The sequence below is a fragment of the Spea bombifrons genome, chromosome 13, assembly GCF_027358695.1.
Source record: "Spea bombifrons isolate aSpeBom1 chromosome 13, aSpeBom1.2.pri, whole genome shotgun sequence".
NCBI classification, from domain to species: Eukaryota; Metazoa; Chordata; class Amphibia; order Anura; family Pelobatidae; genus Spea; species Spea bombifrons.
This window is the reverse complement of record NC_071099.1, coordinates 7,404,283-7,425,090: the sequence shown is the minus strand read 5'-3', so window position 1 is coordinate 7,425,090 and position 20,808 is coordinate 7,404,283. Positions and strand designations below refer to the sequence as shown.

The window sequence follows — 20,808 nt, the reverse complement described above, 5'->3', positions numbered from 1 at the left end:
AGTGGAACTTAATACAACTGATTATTTTCTGTGATGAAAGAAACATTTGATGATGTGAAAATAAATATATTTATATAAAACAAAATAGATGCTTAAAATAATAAAACATCTTACCTACAAACAATGTTTTGTCTCTTTTTTTCCCCTTGTTTACTATGGAGTTTTGACATTTTCAGTCAGTGCTTACATTAAATCATTCTGGCATATTTATCTGCAATAAAGCAGCAAACTAGTTAAAGGTTGCTTGTTAAAAAAAAGCATTATTGCTTTTCTTAACATCTCTTCCACAGTGGTTCTAATTGACCTGCATAGGTTTATGAGGGGAGCTACAGACTCCATTAGGAAATCTAGTGTTCAGTCCCTGGGGAGAATTGGTAACACATCACAAGCATCATAATGTCAATCTCCAGTCTTTGATAATCCAGAACCTGAGCTTTTATGTCAAATAGATGAAAATTCTAAGAATTTATCAGGTCTCAAGAGTGGGCACTCTATATATTAACAGCCATAAAGTATCTTGATATCTTTATATATTATTGTAGATCATGTTCTGTCAAGATTATCATATTTGAAAATGACAATGTGGAAGATTTGTGTACTATTGCATACATATTTTTTTTTAATGAAATACTGTGAAAACTTTGAAAAGATGCAGAAAAATCTCTACTGTGTCTTTTTTAATTGTTGATTAAGTAACTGTGACACACAGTAAGGAATAATTCCTACGGCTGCCAGGGGCACAGCTGCACTTTTGCAGAAAGACAGAGCATAGAAGAGCATCTCCACTTTGGTCGGTGGCCTGAATGAGTCAAACATATGCAGAACAAACAGAGATGCCACTATACAACAGAGACGGAACCTGATTTGACTCCCTTGTTTACCGCAACAACTGTCTTGATAAAGCTTTGAATTGAGTCCCAGTCCTAAACCAAAAAAAATACCTAGATTTCTGAGAAGGCCTGCAAATGGTGTAGTGTCAATATGAACCCACTCTGGCCTTTCACACCATTTCTTGGCTTTTTCCAGGGTCCAAAGAAGGTCTACACCAAGTGCTTTTAGGAGTAAGTAGAAACCAAGTGCAAAGGAGAACAGGAAGAGTGTAGTATAGACATATTTCTTCAGACTTGCATTGTAGATGACTTGTGTATGATGGAAAGCTTCAGCCACAACTATTCCTGTTCCATAATAAATTGTATGAATTATTAAATAGATTAACCATAAACAAAGTCTAAAACAATAAATACCACCTCAAATTTAGAAGCTGTGTATACGTATGTGTGTGAGAGAGCATACAATGGTGATGTCCATTAATATTCATGGCAATCAAATTTTAGTATAATTAAAAAGCAATAAAAAGATATACAAAATAAATATATATATATAAATAAATATATATATATATATAAAATAGATAAAAATAAAAAGGCAATAAAATAGTTATATTTATATCTCACAATCGAGATGGGAAAGATACAATAAAACAATAAATAATAATAAATACAAAAACCCCAGTACATTGTGGTCAATTTCATGTTTATGAATGTACGACCTTAGGTACATCTTACTGAATCCCTCCTAAAACCTGTACTTACTTCATGAGGTGAAACTCCCTGTCCCTAATTAAAATTATAAAACATCGCCTTCCTATTGTATACTGACCTGATATTACTCCAGCCACCACTTGGTGTGGAAAATGAGCAGCTAGAAATATTCTAGATAGACAGACACAAGCCTGAACAGTCCAAAAAATGGTCCAGAGAGCTCCACGGATGCACCTATGACAGATGAAAATATAGTATTTAATTAGCTTGCTTGTTTTAAGAACCTAGGCCAGTAGCCCAGTCTGTTCCACATCTCCTTCTTATTAGGATTCACTCCCTCTCCGCACTATTAACCAACAGAGAGGGGCGCTGTGCACTATTGTCAGTATACAGCTTTGTAGCTACTTTTAGTGGAATTGCTGTTTACCTTCTGTTGCTTGCACTCTTGCTTGAAACATACTGCTGGATTTTTTATTTACCTGTAGATTCTTTGTTTAATGGAGATTGCTGCTCCATCTTGTTTTGCCTGTTACCTTGTGTCAGCACTGCTAGTATCAAATATGCCTAATGATTTTACTCATGTGATGACTCAGGATCCAAGGACTCAGCTTACTGTAATGTCTCCCTAATCTTTTGTGTTCTATTGCTAACCAATCAATGACCAATCTTTGTGTTAGTTAACCTCTAGGATAAAATATTATGAAACATTATCTCAGAATAAAATAAATGCAAGGTGTAGAACTGTGCTGTGGTACTGACAGCAATGTGTAGGTACATACTGCTTCTCTTTCTAGTACATGAATCCCTAGGAAAGTATTATAGGTCAATAACTGAGTTATTGCTTACATTAAATATTTGATAAGTTTAGTGTGATTCATCTTATTGAACATGAAAATGATTTCAAACAGAAAAGGTGAGCATTAAGAATTATTTGTGAGGATGGAATGCTTTCTAGCATGTTATAATGTATGCTTTCATGACAGCAGAGGTGCTAGAGGCTTATTTGACTCTACACGTGTGCTCATTGGGAGTAGATAAAATCACTTGGACTTATGAACAGTTTGTGTAGGTATAGCTCCTATATATAGTAAATATGAATATAAAAAGGAATAAAAGCAAATAGAATTGATGGTAAGGTACATGATGTAAGTATAACTTCAGTTGTTACTGGAAACGTACCAGCTGCTAAAGGAGGGTCCTTTCTTCTTTAACATTATTGTGAGAATAGCTGTCACCATTACATAGTATATTCCAGCTGAACCCATGGCGTGTCCTGATGGACTTCCTGCAAAAGTCCCAGTAAAAAGAACAGATGAACTGGATAATTGTCTTTATATGCGTTTCATTTTTAAATGCAGATATTTATCTTTACAGGTAGTAATGATGTGGGATTGTCAGTGTTAGCTCTACCAAATGCTCAAGTGATATAATGGCTCAAGATGTATTTGGACAAAAGGGGTCCACAATTTAAATGCTGCCTACATTACTGAGACACCCCAGATCATTTCTGTGTAATAGCACACAAAACTCATGACAAAATGCTAGTAGGTCCTCAGATATTTATTGTCAGAACCACAAAGGTATATTCCCCTCTTCACTGTACTTCCTGGGCGGCATTTTATAAACAGAAAAAGCAAACAAAAATATAACATTGCTATGTAAGCGAATATATAAAAAAAAGTTTTATTTTACCTGGACCAGTCTCACAAGTGACCGGGAACTGTTCAATAACAGGTGTAGAGGTGTTCCTGTAATAATCTGTATCATGGACCCACCAGTATGGCCTCTGCCCAAATAGTATCCTAGCATGAAATGAGGGGAAACAGATGTAAGCATAGGAATGGAAGAATGGTTTATAAAAAGTCACTCACCAATTATATTAAGTATGTTTTTTTAAGATGTAATGCTGCTGTTATAACTATAAACGGGGACTGCCACGTCTGCATGCTTAAAATACAAACCTATTAAATCTCTGCATATCCTCCAATGGAGTGATGTGAAGTTCTAGGGTTACATATACAGTATCCTAAAACAATTTTAGTAAGTTACTAGAAAATCTAAATTAATACAATAATACAGATTTGTAAACCAAATTTTTCAGAAAGTAACAAAAAGTACTCTAAAGAGCATATTAAAATACAGTTTTCTAGGGTATTTATTACTGAAGTTGCACATAATTCTGTCCCTCAAGATTATAAGCTTGCGAGCAAGGCTCTCTCCACCAAATTGTCTTAGTCAGTTATGGTCTTAGTCAGTTATGGTCTTGTCTTACCCCTTGAATATATGTATTGTATTAAGCACTGCGGAAATTGTTGGGGCTATATAAATAAAAGATAATAATAATATTGAGAAGCACAGCTAATTGTCAATAATGCCACCTTCACTTCTACAATGTCACTGTATTAATATACTTATCAATGATACAGCAATGTACCCTTTTTAAATAAATAAATAAATAAAAATGAAAATGTAAAGTTATATAGTGTAATAGATATGCAGTTATATAAATAATAGGATCAATAGAGTTTATGAAACAACTCACCATTTAAAGACAAGGTTCAGCCAGTCTCCTATCACAGCAACCCAAATAAGTTTGATTCCAACCGATTCATGCAAATGGAACCAGATTGGGAAAAAGATAAAGAAGGTATTTCTAAGATCAGCTGCAAATGACACAAACATGAACCAGTCTTGTGAACTCTTGTAGTTTGTCTGGAGATAATAGACCACCTGAACCCCTGAGGCATGAAGAGCATCAATCCCACTTTCCATGACTGGATTTAAGTTTGAAAGTTCACTTGAGATGTGAGATGCCTGTCTCCCTGTGCGCTATCTCTCAATATACAGTTGTGTCAGTATTTATACTATTCTAGGCCTCTTGTTTACCACAGAAAAACCTGCTTTCTGACCTTTGGAACCTAAAAGAAAAATGACATCGGTAAAAAAACAACTGGTGATCAAAGGTAAGGACACAAACATGTTCAGTTCAGTGTGAACTGAAAAACAGTATAATCTGCCAGCAATTGAATCTTAAAACATGTTGCTCAACTATGGACTTTAAGAACTTGAGGAGTGGCATTATATTAGTATATCTGCATTTGTAGGAGAAATTACACATTAAAATATCTATATACAACATTTTTTAAAAAATGGCTGTTGAATTTGCACATAATGTATATTAAGCACCATATTTTAACAAAAGTGCTTATAACTAGGTAATTTGGATTTAAAACTGTAAAATATGTATTACTGTTCAGAAAATAATTGTAACAGGGCCTGGGACTTTTACTGTGTTATATTAACGTTGTCTTGTATCATAGAGCCCCTTGGCATATGTATTCCTTACCCTGACGGCCTACTCCCTTGAATCTCTTTGTAAGTATCATTCTGGTTGATCTCCCCTGGTTGGTTCCTGTGTCCCCCTTCTCAGGTTGAACTCTATTTGCACTATGAAATGAACCTTCGCACCCTATCTGTGAGACTTTCCTCAGAGGAGCATATTTGAGCAAATACCCACTTGTAGCTGGCTTATACTGCCAGAAAGGCAGCAGCACTGGCAAGCGACCTAGTTCTCACTTCAAAAATGTAATAATGGCAAGAAGCATAATGAATAATGAAGTAAGAGAGTTAAATTCACAGCTGTCCCTAAAATTTTTCTATTAGACAATAAACCCCAGAGTTTATGTTAGTATATGGTCTACGTGTATGACTACTAGAGCTAGTTTATGTGTCAGTTTGTGTGTGTTAGTCATGGAGGTGCAGGGGCCTGGGTTCAGATGGGAAAGCCTGAAAAAAAGACAAATAAGAGCAATATGTATTTCTGTCCCTAGGGGTGCTGCAGGGAAAAAAGTTTCAGTTTAGCTTGGTTGTGGTCGGCACCTTGTTGGTATATAGAAGTTGATTGTTTTGTTTCTGTCCTTCCGGTCTTACCTTGACAGGTAAGAAATTAAGTTTGAAAAATTAGGTTACGTTTATAACATTTATCTAAATGATTCATATTAATGTTCTGCCCATCACAGTATAATGTTTACCTATAGTATAGTCTGGTCAGTAAATTGTTTTGTCTGTAAAACTGCATCAATTATTCTAGGTACGCTTGCACACAGTTCAAGGATTTGGGCAGGTAGGTTGTTCCAAACATCTTGGAGAATTAACCACAGTTAAGCAGCATCAGTTGCTTCTCTCTCTCTACATGTAATCCTACACAGATGCCATGTTGATATCAGGGTGCTATGGGGCCCTACCATCACTTTTAGGGCTCTTTGTTCTTCTTTATGCTAAAGATAGTTCTTAATGATAGTTCTTTGGCTGTTTGGGGTTGTTCTCATGCTGCATAATAAATTCAGGGCTAATCAGATGCCTCCCTGATGGATTAGTATCTATCTGTACTTCAAAGAATCGATGAGACCATCAATTCTGATCAAATTCCCAACTCCATTTGCAGAAATGCAGCCCCAAAATTGGAACATTCACCATGCCTGCAAACACTCACACTTGGGCCGCTTGCCAGTCCTTCAGCGAATAAACTACCTCCTGCTATAGCCACATATTTCATATTTTAACTTATCATTCCATAGCACCAGCTGCCATTTTTCGGCAATCCAGTTCCTGTGTTTTTGTGAACAGTTGAGACACTTGGCCTTATTTCTGAGTTATGGCTTTTTGGCATCATCTTCCATGAAGACCACTTCTGACTATACTTCTCTGGACAGTAGGTGGGTGTACTAGGGCCCCCTGTTTTCTACCATTCCTAAGCTGATGGTACTACTGGACATCTTCCGATCTGCTCAAATTCCAAAAGCAGTCTTGCAAGGGAATTCAAAGCTGCCATTGCCTGAGTGAAAAATTATAATTATTTGCTAGTAGTACAAAGTTAGCCCTTCCTTGATAATAGTTTAGTGCACATGTGTATGAGTGATTTATGACTAAGAAATATAAGTAAAATGTTACCTGGTGGCATTCTTTGAGCACAAAATGTAGCATATAAAATCAGAGACCTAGACTTAGTAAACACCCGGCTACTAAGTAGTTCTCTTATACAATGTCTTTTGGGTATGGTATGGAGAGTTGTATTTTGGGTTTCAAAAACACTCAGGTGGATTCTCCTAGTTAACTAACATGTTGGGTTTGCCCTGGTTGGCTTGTGGAACATTTTTTTTAGACACAGTCGACACTTGATGGCTGGTAATTACCATTCACACCATCTAGTCTGCCCATCATGATGGTGTGTTTGATAAACCCTGGTGCTAGGAACAATGCATTTCTAGTTCTTATACTTTTAATTCATGTGCATCTAGGCTCAACATTGTGCAGAAAGGGCAGAGTGCCAGGGAACAATGTCTGAAAGGAATAAAAAAAAACAGCCACCAGGAATGTAAACAACAGAAGTACTTAATTAGCAGTTAGACACAAATTGTTGAAGCAACAAGGATTGCTTCAACAAGCAATCAATGGATGCCATCTTCTGTTGCCTACATTATATTATCTCGCAAGTCCACAGATTAGGGTTGTCCTACAAAGTTCTGGAATCTGTAGGCATCAGTAATACCGTGCAAAGTCAGCCGCTGCTTCTCGAACTAAATATACACCACAATAGAAAGATGAACAGGCGCACAGGTTGTCTTGTGAAATAATAACAGCTTTATTCACCTGAAGAACGAACTTCAACACTTGTGGTACTCACCACCATACCTGGGAACTTCTGGGCTCCGGCTACCCAGAGCCTTCCCTTGCAGGACGCAGCCAGGACTGCACACTGACGTCAGCGGGCGGTCCCGCTGACTTCGGGGGCGTTCCCGCTGGACGGGGAACGGGGCGTGTCAAGACCCCGCTCCCGCGACCCAGAGGATTGCTCACCCGGCAGTCTCCGGGTCAAACCCGGAGAGTTCACAGATATGTTCACCACCTCTTTATAAACGTGTAAAAGAAATTGTTAGTTGTAAACTGTATATATACCGTATTTTCCGGCGTATATGACGACTTTTTAACCCGTGACAATCTTCTCAAAAGTCGGGGGTCGTCTTAGACGCCGGGTACTGAAACTTACCGAGCCGGAGAATCCCACGAAGCCCCTAACGTATCTCTAGGGGAGGGGCGAGCGGAGAAGCCGCCTCCCCTGGGTCGGTCTTCAGGGCCATTTATTTATTTTTAGGAAGCCAGAAAAGTGTCTGAAGATCTTTAAATGGAGTATAGTTTTTAAGTTCTAAATCATACCAGGCTTCTTGCTGTGCATTGTCATATCTAGTCATTAATATATGAATATATATAAATTTCAGAAGTATATACATTTTAACAGCATTTAATCTCCCCATCCATGAAATATATAATCCTTGCGATTTCTTAAATGACTGAATAATTTCCTTTATGATTGGCATAAAGGATTGGCTTGCCATAATAAATTTAAAGAAAAAAAGTATTAAAGAAGCTCCGGCCGGCGGCATCAGAAGCACGCATCGCCCGTTTAGATTAGATTGGCCGCATAGTGATGGGAGCAGCGTCAGGGGTGAAAGCTCCGCCCCCTCGCACTCAGACTGCTGGAGCACCTGATGTCAGTGACACGACGTAGAAAACGGCAGTCTGCAGATACCATGGAATGGAGGTCTACACGAAGAAGTGGAAGATGTACAAGGTTATTAAACCAATCTATATTTGTACAAATTATATATAATTTTTTTGTATTTGTTAAAAAAAAAAAAAAAAAAAAAGGTAGTGTCACCTCCGTCCCCAATCAGCCCCTCCCAGTGTCACCTCTGTCCCCTTTCAGCTCCCCATGTCATTGCTGTCCCCATCAGCCCCAACCAGTGTCTCCTCTGTCCCCAATCAGCCCCCCCATGTCATTACTGTCCCTATTCAGCTCTCCAGTGTCACATCTGTCCCCAATCAGCCCCTCCCAGTGTCACCTCTGTCCCCTTTCAGCCCCCCCCATGTCATTGCTGTCCCCATTCAGCTCTCCAGTGTCACCTCTGTCCCTAATCAGCCCTTCCCAGTGTCACCTCTGTCCCCTTTCAGCCCCCCATGTCATTACTGTCCCCATTCAGCTCTCCAGTGTCACCTCTGTCCCCATTCAGCCCCCCGTGTCATTACTGTCCCCATTCAGCTCTCCAGTGTCACCTCTGTCCCCAATCAGCCCCTCCCAGTGTCACCTCTGTCCCCTTTCAGCCCCCCCATGTCATTGCTGTCCCCATTCAGCTCTCCAGTGTCACCTTTGTCCCTAATCAGCCCCTCCCAGTGTCACCTCTGTCCCCTTTCAGCCCCCCATGTCATTACTGTCCCCATTCAGCTCTCCAGTGTCACCTCTGTCCCCATTCAGCCCCCCGTGTCATTACTGTCCCCATTCAGCTCTCCAGTGTCACCTCTGTCCCCATTCAGCTCTCCAGTGTCACCTCTGTCCCCATTCAGCCCCCCATGTCATTACTGTCCACATTCAGCTCCCATGTGTGAGCTCTGTCCCCAATCAGCTCTTCCAGGGAATTAATATTTGAGAGTGTATGGGCCCACTTGATCCTGGTAGGGTACTCATATTAGCCTTAAAAACACTTTCCCTGCTGTTGTGTACTATACGTCCCATAATTCTCAGCCAGTATCATGTGGGACATTTACCTGGCTGAGCATCAGGGGGACATTAGGTTTTGCGTTTTTTTACCATCCTTTGTTGCTATTAAATTTACTTATGTTAAACCACATTTGAATCATATTTGTATTTTTATAATCAATATGCGTTAGAAAATCAGGAAAAGATGGGCTGATTCGGTGGCACAATGGGCCACTTGACTTGACTTGCCCCCCAGGCCTTAGGCTGCCAGCCCTCCCCTGCCCGAAACCACATTATCTTGGCTACCACCAGGGGCATCCCCAGACCCTTTTAACAGCAAGGGTAAAGCAGACATCAAATAATTAAATAAAAAAGATTGCTCACCCCTATCACTGTCATCCTCCATAGAGTGCTGCGCTTTAACAGGAGTCTGCTGCAGGGGGTGCACCTTCTTGTAGCTGTCTGTCTGGAGTGACCATCTATACGTTGGGATAATAAGGATATTGCCTTATGGGTAAAGGCTGTGTCTAGACAGCCGGTGGTGCAAGTAGCTCAGCATCGGCAGGGCAGAAAAAGGGTTACTGCTGGCAGTACAATGAGGGCCATGTAAGTGGCATCTAGCTATAGATTCAAGCATGGGTGTTCAGGATGCTCAGGGAATCAGTAATTATCCAAGTGTTTTAAAAAAGGCAAAGGGGTCTGGAATGGGACAGACTCCAGTGAAAGTAAATAAAATGGGCCCGTGGTTTAAGAGGATAGGGCTGTGGCAGTGTTGTTGGAGTTTTCAGTTGGTTTTCCATTACTTTTCAGGCACTCTACTTTCCTGAAGCGGTGGAAGAGAAGCTTTTCAAGCAGATGGCGGTAGGCGCATGGCTGGCCCTTTAGGTCACCTCCCCTTGCTAATTTTAGGGTGTGCCCAAAAAAGAACCTTGTATGAGGTGTATGATATTTAGCCACATAGGGGTGAATGTGTTGTGTCCAACACAATGATAAATCTGAATCAGTTTGTACCCTTACGGTGGAGCATTTGGAGAATAGGGTGCTCCACCCCACAGTTTACAGAAAAATTAGGTAAACCGAGTCCGGACCAGGAGTTCAAACTGTCTCCAACATGCTACTCAGCTGCAACTAATTTACAGCAGTAACTGAAATAAATCCCTGCCTGGTATACGGTCGAGGAGAAACTTTTTGAGGGTTTATTTTTGTAGCAAAGTTTAGCATTCCAAAAGGTTGGTGAAGTCTGCATTTATAGTAAGGTATATCTATGTTAGTAGGAGCTCTGATGAGCTAGGAATTTGTTTGTGGGGATTTTGTGATTTGTAGGGGTTCAGGGTTTCGTTTAGATAAATGTTCACTTGTGAGGTGTTTAATCTATTGCTTTTATTTTGAGACTTTCAGTTTTCTAGCGTAGGGAAGAAGCGTTGTGGGGCCTTGGTTATCCATTACCTGGATTACTTAATTTGCATTGGGCCAAGGTGATCCCTGGTGTGTTCTGTGCTATTTTGGCCAATCTAGGACATATATTTTTGAGTAAGTCATTTTTATTGAGACACTTGGTGCTGCAGCTGAATATGTTTCTGACAGCAGTCCATATTCCAGGAGTGGGTAACTCCATAGCCGATGTGTTGTCCCGTCAGCAATAGGCACACTTAAGGCAGTTAGCACCAGATTTGACTCCTACAGGGGCTGCTTGCTCAAACAGGCTTTGAGGGCAGAAGAGCCTGGGAAGAGTGTTAACAGTTCCTAATTGCCGTAATACTTGGACTGCCTGAGAGGAGGGCTTGGACAATGTCTAGGATGCAGACCAATCAGCAGCTTAATAACCTCCGGCTATTCATGGTCAAGGCCTTTTAGTGGTTATGTGTAATAACAAACCTCCCCCTGGGTTAGCCCCCCCATATTAAGAATGTTATTATTATTATTATTTATTGTTTTATATAGCGCCATCAAATTCCGTAGCACTGTACAATGGGTAGGCAGGACATAACAAGTAGTATGTAACATAACAATTTGACAGAGACAACAGGTGAGGAGGGCCCTGCTCAAACTAGAGCTTACAGTCTAGAGGGATTTAGGGTGTATTACACAATATGTAAGTGCCATTGTTAGGGATAGACCAGCCACACTAGTAAAAGTATTGCAGGAGAGGGACTAGGAAAGGTGAGCGAAAGGAATATGGGGGGGTTAATGTGCTATGTTGCAAGCGTCCTTAAAGAAGTGGGTCTTGAGGGATTTTTTAAGGAATAAAGGCAGGGGGAGAGACAGATAGACCGGGGGAGGGCATTCCAGAGGATAGGGGCAGCCCTTGAGAAATCTTGTAAGCGGGCATGAGAGCTAGAAATCAGAGGAGAGGATTGAAGGAGATCATTGGATGAGCGGAGAGACCGGTTAGGAGTGTATTTAGAGATGAATGAGGAGATGTAGGGAGGGAACCGCTGTGAAGGGCTTTGAAAGTAAGAGTGAGGATTTTGAAATGAATCCTGAAGCGCACAGGCAGCCAGTGAAGAGAATGACAGAGGGGAGTGACGTTAGTAAAGAATGTGAGAGGAAGATAAGTCTGGAAGCAGCATTCATGGTGGATTGTAGAGGGGGTGACAAGGTTAAGAGGGAGACCAGCTAAGACAGAGTTACAGTCATCAAGACAAGAGATAATCAGGACATGGACAAGAGCCTTAGTGGCATGCATGCTGTGTTAGGAAGGGACAGATGCGGGCAATGTTTTTAATATGGAGACGACGGTTTTTAGAGACAGACTGAATATGGGGTGTAAACCAAAGGTCGGCGTCAAGGGTGACACCAAGACAGCGTCCATGAGTAGACGGGGAGATGATAGCACCATTAACATTGAGGGAGATAGAGGGGGGAATCTTTGCATTGGAGGGAGGGAAGATGAGGAGTTGAGTTTTAGAGAGGTTAAGTTTCAAGAAACGTGCAGACATCCAGGTAGAGACAGATGCAAGGCAGTTACATGATCTAAGACAGAGGGAGAGAGATCAGGGGAGGATAGATAGAACTGGGTGTCATCAGTGTACAGGTGGTATTAAAAGCCAAAGGATGATATCAGTTTGCCAAGGGAGGAAGTGTAAAGAGAGAACAAAAGGGGCCCTAAAACTGAGCCTTGGGGTACCCCAAAAGAGAGAGGGAGGGGAGGGGAAGTGTTACTGGAGACAGAGACGCTGAAGGTATGACCAGAGAGATAGGAAGTGAGCCATGAGAGAGCAGTATCACAGAGGCCAAGATCATGAAGCATTTGAAGGAGAAGAGGTGGTCCACAGTATCAAAAGCAGCAGAAAGGTCCAGTAGGATTAGCATGGAGTAGTGGCCCTTGGATTTAGCAGTGAGTAAGTCATTAGTAACTTTAGCAAGGGCGGTCTCAGTAGAGTGTCGAGGGCAAAAACCAGATTGAAGAGAGTCAAGCAGGAAATTGGAGTCTAAACTTAGTTAATTGTATATAAACAATTCTTTCAAGACGCTTGGATGTAAAAGGAAGCAGATTGATGGGACGGTAATTAGAGAGATCAGTCAAGGGAGGACTTTTTCAAGATAGGAGTAATGGTAGCATGCTTAAAGGACGATGAGACAGATCCAGTAGTGAGGGAGAGGTTGAAGATATGAGTTAGAGTAGGGACAAGGGTAGATGAAAGAGACTGGGTGAGATTGGAAGGGATGGGGTCAAGGGGGCATGTGGTTGGATAAGAGGAAAGAAGAAGAGCATGTACATCCTCTTCAGTGACAGCAGAGAAAATAGTTAGTGTAGTGAGGGGAGAAGAGGTCAGTGGGTAGGGGGCACATAGTCAGAGGGAGGGTGAGGGCAAGGAGGTGACTGTGCAGATATGTCATCTCTGATAGTTTGAATTTTATTATTGAAGAACGTGGCAAAGTCAGATACATGAGGTTAGTGGAAGGGGTAGTAGCGATCGGTCGAAGCAAGGAATTGAAAGTATTAAAGAGTTGTTTAGGGTTGTGAGACAGGGAGGAGATGGGGGAGGTGAAATAACCTTTAGCAAGGTTGAGAGCAGAGTAGTAGGAATGTAGCATTAATTTATAGTACAGAAAGTCAGACATGGAATAAGACTTTCGCCAACTATGTTCAGCAGTGCGGGAACATCATCGTAGGTGTCGGGTTACAGTCGTGTGCCAGGGTTGGAAACGTGAACGCCGTGAGGAGCGACTAGTAACTGGTGCTACATGCTCAAGAGCAGATGTGAGAGTGGAGTTATAGACAGAGGTAGCATTGTTAGGGCAAGACATGTTTGCGATAGGAGAGAGGAGGGGGAGTAAACTGATTGAGAAGTTCTGAAGGTTAATAGAGCTGAGGTCTCTGGTTAGGCGGGATTGGGGTGCAAGGGAGCGAGTATGAGGCAAGATTAGAGAGCAGGAAAGGAAGTGGTGGTCAGAGAGGGAGAAAGGGGAATTACAAAGGTTAGTGTGAGAGCACATGCTAGAAAAAATAAGGTCCAGGGTGTTACCATCATCATGAGTAGGGGAGTTAATATGTTGTTGGAGATCAAAAGAGGTGGTAATAGAAAGAAATTTTGAAGCCATGGGACTCATAGGGGTGTCAACTGGGATGTTGAAATCCCCAAGGACAACAGAAGGAACATCAGAGGAGAGGAAGCGAGGAAGCCATGAGGAGAAATGATCAAGAAAGATGTTAGCCGGGCCAGGGGGGCAATATATAACAGCACTTCGTATGGAGATGGGATGAAATAGTCGGATAGCATGGACTTCAAATGAGGTGAAAGAGAGTGATGGGGCAGAAGGAAAAGGTTGAAAAGTACAAGTAGGGGAGAGTAGGAACCCTACCCCTCCACCCTTCTTGTCATCAGGTCTGGGAGTGTGAGTGAGGTGTAGGCCACCATAGCAGAGAGCAGCAGGAGAAGCAGTGTTGGAAGAGGTTAGCCAGGTTTCAGTTAGAGCGAGAAGGTGTAAGAGGAACTCTGACAGCCGGGGAAGGCCTGCACGATGGACGCAGACAACCCCCGCTGCTAACCGGACCTCCTTCTGGCTGCAGCGGAAGTTGTGTACGCGAATCGCGTAGACCTTTACACGCTGCCTCGGCTACGCACCAGGTAAGTTTGGAGGAGGAAGGAGGGGGGTGTTAAATGGGGGCCAGAAATGCCTTTTAACCCTCTATACGCCACTCTGCCTCCTGAAATGCCTTATACCTCCCTATATGCCACTCTGCCCCATAATATACCTTTTAACCCCCTAAATGCCAGAGTGGCATATAGGGGTATATTGCCAAATGGCAATAGGTTCGGATACGCCTTTAAAGAAGGACATTCAGGTCATTCGCTATGCTGGGGTGATCCAAAGGGAACAGCATTAATCCTGGGGTATCAATGGAGTGGAATGTTTGGTCCAAAAAGCGACTCGATCCCACCTAAGGACCCTGAGTGACAGTGACAGAAACATCCCCGGGAATAGTCCATGCCGTAGCCAGACCAGAGTTCCAGAGCCACGGCAGGGAAAACTATGGTCCTAAAGATTGGTAATAAAACCAGGGTTCCCAAACAAGCTCCCTCTCCATAACCATCACTGGGTGTTGCCCACCATAAGCATAATGAAACCCCAAAAGAGCAACATGGTGGTTCACTTCTAATTGTCGGCGGGCGTTTACACAGTCCCATACAGTTCCATGGATTTGCGGCTAGGTCCCGTTCAGGCATATGGAGTGTTTCCGACCATGTAGAGGCCCCATAGCCAGCTAGATTGTACTAGTGTCTTTTAAATGTTATATGTACTAAATTATTATATATCCTGACTTTGCACTGTTAACCTCAATGTTACTGTCAGGATTCCACACTGCCAGCCTGGACTATGAAATATTTATACATTGCCATGCCTACCTGTGGCCACCCTTCCCTCTCAGGAGCACCTCTTTTAATTATTCGGGACAGCTGAACCATGTTATCTGGATATTAGCCCTACCTTTATATACCTGCTCTACTCTCAAGTCTAGGGCCTTTGCATCATGGTGTATTCAGCTTTGCTGTTTCTCTGCTTCCTGGACCTGTGCTGTTCCTAGCAGTTCTCTGTTGGATTCTACCCATTTTGACCCGGCTTGTGATCTTCTGGTATTGACCCGGCTTGCCTGACTACGTGTGCTCTGCCTGTGGGCTCCCTGCCATGAGTCCAGTGCCCTGCCTGTGGGCTACTACCCATGCCGTGGTGCATCTGCCTTTATCACACTTACTGACCAGTCCTGATTCTCCTGTTCTAATAGCACACTCCAACATAGACTGTTATCTATATATATATTGTGAGCTGGGATCATGTAACCACACAGTCTTAAGGTTTGAAATACCACATAAGGCTGAATTATTTTTAGAAATTGCAGTCCTTATATTAAAAGGTCTGTAAACAAACATAAATAAAACAAACAAAAAGAAAAACCTTGCTCTCTGAGCACTTACTGACAAACAGCAACTAACTATCGTTGGACGGCTTACCCGCTACCAACAAAAACATTTAGCACAGACCTTTTTACTTTAGGAAGGGTTCAGTAGATTCTTTTTGGAGAGAATGCAGTCTCACTCACTGCATGTGGCTTTCTCACCTGAATAACTCACAGGGCTCCTTTTTGTAGCAGCCCCCTGCTGCTCATTGGTAACAGGTGAGTAATTATCTGGGATAACCAGAACACCTGGACTGGCTTGATCACCTGCTGCAAGTAAACTGTGGAGTGGAGCACTGGCCCTCCCTTCTCTCCAAATGCTCCACCCCAGGGACCCAAACGTAACTACAGTATTACCATTATTTTGTCGGTAACAAAACATTCTCCCTGGGGTTATCAAATACATTGCACTGCAGTATTTTGTAAGAAATATATGTGTTATCAACCACCATGCCCTGTTCCCTGTCACAATATATATATATATTTATATATATATATATATATATATATATACAGCCTTGTGTGTCTATTTGCCTGTTTGTACCAACCTACCAGTCATGATGCATGGTGGGGTACAGGCAGAGCATCTGGTATCCCCTGCAACTGGGCTCCTACCTTGCCAGACTCCTGACACTTTTTTTGTATCCACATGCATAGTTATTAAAATGAGTATAAAGACTATTAATGTTCTCTAATAAGGTCCCTGAATGGTATGTTAGAATACAGCTGATGTTGTTGTGGTGATATAGAATCTTTAAAAGTATCCAATCAGTAGAACTGTGTGCAGTGGCTTAGAAACATAGATACATTTATTAAAACAAATACAAAAAATAAATACAAAAAATAGGGTCAGCTGCAGGGCCCTTGCAGCTAGACTCTAAAATAAATTGCATAAAATAGCTTTCCTATAAGATAGGGTATCTCGTTATGATAAAAATTGAAAAATAGGTATCAAATGGGGGAAAAACTGGTTATTGAAATGACACAATATGCTCAAGGCAGTTGATTATTACATCAAGAGATAATGTCTTTCTCATGTGAAATATGTACAAATTTCATATAGTTAGTTTCTATAAATATATCAGAGACCGAGTAGATGACACAATGGTACTGCTGTTTGTGAGTTATTGAAAAAGAAGCCAAGTGCGCTTCGAAACGCGTTTAGCCTGCTATTCCCCCTGTGCATAATCTGCATCAATATCAACACTGCTCACTGCTCACGGCACTCCGGACCGAGTAAGATTGACTTGTTAAATCAACAATTTCTCTTTTTTTTTTTTTAAATCTTTATCGTGCCTATCACGCGCGAGGATAACACTGCTGACACCAAGGACCTCCATTAACCTACTCAGCAGACCTCTCCCTGCGCCCACAACTTACCCTGTAGGCTTTATCAACAGTGCCTAGCCGCTGCCGAGTTACCGGATTGCTGGCAGCAATCCGGTAACTCGGCAGCGGCTAGGCACTGTTGATAAAGCCTACAGGGTAAGTGTGAGAGCTCCGCGGAACACAGCATAAGAAGATCGGTGAGAGGTGCACAGCACTAGGGCTGCAACTAACGATTATTTTCATAATCGATTAGTTGGCCGATTATTTTTTCGATTAATCGGATAAAAAAATGCAAATTTTTTAAAATTTAAAATAATGTAATAAAAAACTTAACATTTACACTTTCATCTCTTTATCACAATGGCATTTCTCTATTCACCTTCTTATTTTACTGACATAATAATAAAAGCTACGAGAACCCAAACACAGTGTTTCTCAAACTAGGTTTTGATACAAAGTTATTAGTAAATATTAATTCATATTTTCATATTTAATAAAAACGAAAAAATATTTAATAAAAACTAAGAGAAAAAAGCCTTGTTTATATTTTCTTTTATTTACCAAACTGCCCCCAGTTATGCACATCTGACCCCCAGCTTGCCACTCTGCCCCCAGATATGCCTTATACCTCCTATATGCCAGATATTCCACTGTGCCCCCTGATATGCCACTGTGCCCTCGATATGCCTTATACTCCTTATATGCCAGTGATATGCAACTAAGCCCCCTGATATACCTTTTACCCCCAGATATGTCTTATGCCCTCCCCTGATATGCCTAATATCAATATGCCCTATACCCCCTATATGCCACCGTGCCCCCTGATATGCCTTATAACTTCCAATATGCCACTCGCCCCCATTTATGCCTTATACCTCCCTATATGCCACTGTGCACCCTGATATGCCATTCCGCCCCCCATAAATGCCCTGTACCACCCTGAAATTCATTATACTCCCTGATTCACCACTCTGCCTCCCCCAGATATGCCACTCTGAAATTCATTATACCCCCCATACACCACTCTACCTCCCCTATACACCATTCTAACTCCCCCAGATATGACATTCTGCCTCCCTGAAATTCATTACACCCCCATACACCACTCTGCTACCCTGAAATTCATTATACCCCCCATACACCACTATAACTCACCCATACACCACTCTAACTCCCCCAGATATGCCACTTTGTCTCCCTGAAATTCATTACACCCCCATACACCACTCTGCTACCCTGAAATTCATTATACCCCCCGTACACCACTCTGCCTCCTCCCCCTCCCATTCACAACTCTACCTCTCTCCCCCCTCCCATACATCACTCTGCCTCTCTCCCCCTCCCATACATCACTCTGCCTCTCTCCCCCCTCCCATACACTCTGCCTCCTGTCAGCAACAGAGGTTCACAAGACACCAGGGAGCCGGGTAGAGAGGCAAAGTGGTGTATGGGAGGGGGAGGAGCCAGAGTGATGTATGGGAGGGTGGTTCCCATACACCCCTCTGACTCCTCCCCCCTCTCATACACCGCTCTGCCTCTCTCCCGACTCCCTGGTGTTTTGTGAACCTCCGTTGCTGACAGGCACTTTCACTGCAGCTTCATAGAAGCCCCAGCGAAAGTGAATGGTAGTAACGGAGGCTGTCTGTGCGCATCACGCAGACCCCCACCAGCTGACAGAGAGGATGATCCTCTGCAGGAGACCTTGATTCTCTGTCAGCCGGTGGGGGTCTGCACGATGTGCACAGACAGCCTGTGTTACTACCCTTCACTTCCGCTGGGGCTTCTACATCATGTGATGCTGGCGCTGTATCGTAGAAGCCCCAGCGGAAGCGGAGGGGAGAGACGGAAGTTGTCTGTGCGCATCGCACAGACACCCACCAGCTGACAGTGAGGGGAATCCAGGTCCCCTGCAGCATTGCGGGGGATCTGGATTCTAGTGTTATAATCCGATCTCTGTTTGAGGTAGGATTATATAAAGAGAGGAGTTTTTCAGAGCATTTGCTCTGAAAAAAACCTCTTTTTAATAATCGATAAAAATCGATTCGATTAATCGATAATAAAAATCGTTGTCAACGATTTTCATTATCGATTATTATCGATTAGTTGTTGCAGCCCTAAATACCACCATATTTAATTCTCCCGAAAAATCACAATAAAGACACACGGTATCTAAAAACAGAAAGGATCGCTAAGGAAGTCTTCACAGAAGACACACCGAACACTGATAAGTGTTATCACCTACAAACTGTGAATCATATGATATACTCTTTTTCCACGGACCTTAATAGAGAACAGTAATTGTATTTATACTCATTTGCTTTAGGTTGTACAGGTAACACAACCTCATCTCAATACAGTTCTCATTTGGTCCTACCCTCTATATCAGGGGCGTCCAACATGCGGCCCGCCGGCCAAATGCGGCCTGCGAGACCTCGGGGTGCGGCCCGCATAAGATCGGCATCCAGGACAACCGATTTTACACGGGCCGCACCTCGAGCCCTGCTACTTACCTGTGGGAGGGTCCTCTGTACTGCATAGAGGAAGCGGAACCTAGCAGAATTCACGTGACATCACATGACTCTGCTCCAGTCCTGCTTCCTCTGTGCAGTACCAGAGAACGCAGAGGGAGGCCGCGCCCTGTGCTGATGTCTGTGAGCGGCATCGAGGAGCTGCAGTGCAGGTAAGGGGGTGGGGAGGGTGTTTGAATGAGTATGCGTGATTGAGGGAATTAATATGTGAATGAATGAGTATATGAATGAATGAGTGTGTGTGTGTGTGTGTGTGTGATAGCATGGATGTGTAAGTGCTGGAACCTAGGCATGATGGGACTGTGATTTCTGTTAGCATGACTTGGCATGATAGGAGTGTGATTGCTAACGACAATCACAGTCCCATCATGCCTAGGTTCCAGCATTTACTGGTTGGATCTGTAAGTCCTGGAACCTAGGCATGATGGGACTTTGATTGCTGTTAGCAATCACACTCCTATCATGCCAAGTCAGCCAGTACATGCTGAAACCTAGCTAACTGCCCCCCTTGTGTATTGATGCTGCCAGCAGTATGGGGTCTACACATCACTTACATCCACCCTGTACCAGCATGTACTGGCTGACTTGGCATGATAGGAGTGTGATTGCTAACAGCAATCACAGCAAGCACAGTCCCATCATGCCTAGGTACCAGCATTTACTGGTTGCCTGGGTATGATAGGAGTGTGATTGTTGTAAGCAATCACACTCCTATCATGCCAAGTCATATTGCTAATTTGGGGGGCCATTTTTGGTTTTGGCTAAGTGAACTGTGAATGTTTTGGTCCAGAATTTTCATTTTGGTGCATCCCTAGAATAAATAGAAGTATTTCATTTTTAATTATCTTGAATTTGTAGTCACAAACCTTTCTAGGCCCAGAAATCAGTGAGAGGAAAAGTAAAGGTTTTGTGTCATTTACTTTATTTTAATCTGCATATTTTATTAAAGGCCATATTTTCTCACAGTGAAAAATGAGTGCGGCCCTCACACGTATACAGTTCTGATGAAGTGGCCCACTGCAGAAAAAACTTGGACACCCCTGCTCTATATTGTCGAGCTAACTATTCTGTTTACATAGTTATTAAAATATTGTCATTATACTAGTTCATATTGTCTATTAAAACATCTTGTGATACTGATAAATGTGATTCTTAAGTGCCCTCTTGCACAAACTTAGAGGAGCTCATAACCTAAAAGGCATACACATTCACAGGTTGCTGCTAGAATAATAATGACCATGACTGAGGTAGAGCCAATGTTGACACCCCCTATAACGTAAATACCAGGAGCACACATTTTCTTAAAGTTTAGAAAGTTTATTATGATTAACTATGGATAATTGTGTCCATGGTGCAAATCAAATTTATGACTACACACACTGTGGCACTCACATGTCATTCAAGTATAAACATCATATACCATACTGCATAGCGACTGGAAACATAATTGCGTGCAAATATACAATTCAGTGCAACCTT

At 42.3% G+C, this 20,808-nt stretch overlaps 1 protein-coding gene across 1 annotated transcript; it reads right to left on the bottom strand.

Moving 5' to 3' along the window:
• Positions 1 to 662: 662 nt before the first annotated feature.
• On the bottom strand, positions 663 to 4,390 carry LOC128471936 (glucose-6-phosphatase catalytic subunit 1-like). The gene is made up of 5 exons (XM_053453933.1): positions 4,084 to 4,390; positions 3,234 to 3,343; positions 2,721 to 2,826; positions 1,660 to 1,775; positions 663 to 1,175 (listed from the first exon to the last, which is right to left on the bottom strand). The coding sequence occupies exons 1-5, from the start codon at positions 4,311 to 4,313 to the stop codon at positions 664 to 666; spliced, it is 1,074 nt and encodes a 357-aa protein (XP_053309908.1). The 5' UTR covers positions 4,314 to 4,390; the 3' UTR covers position 663.
• Positions 4,391 to 20,808: the final 16,418 nt, after the last annotated feature.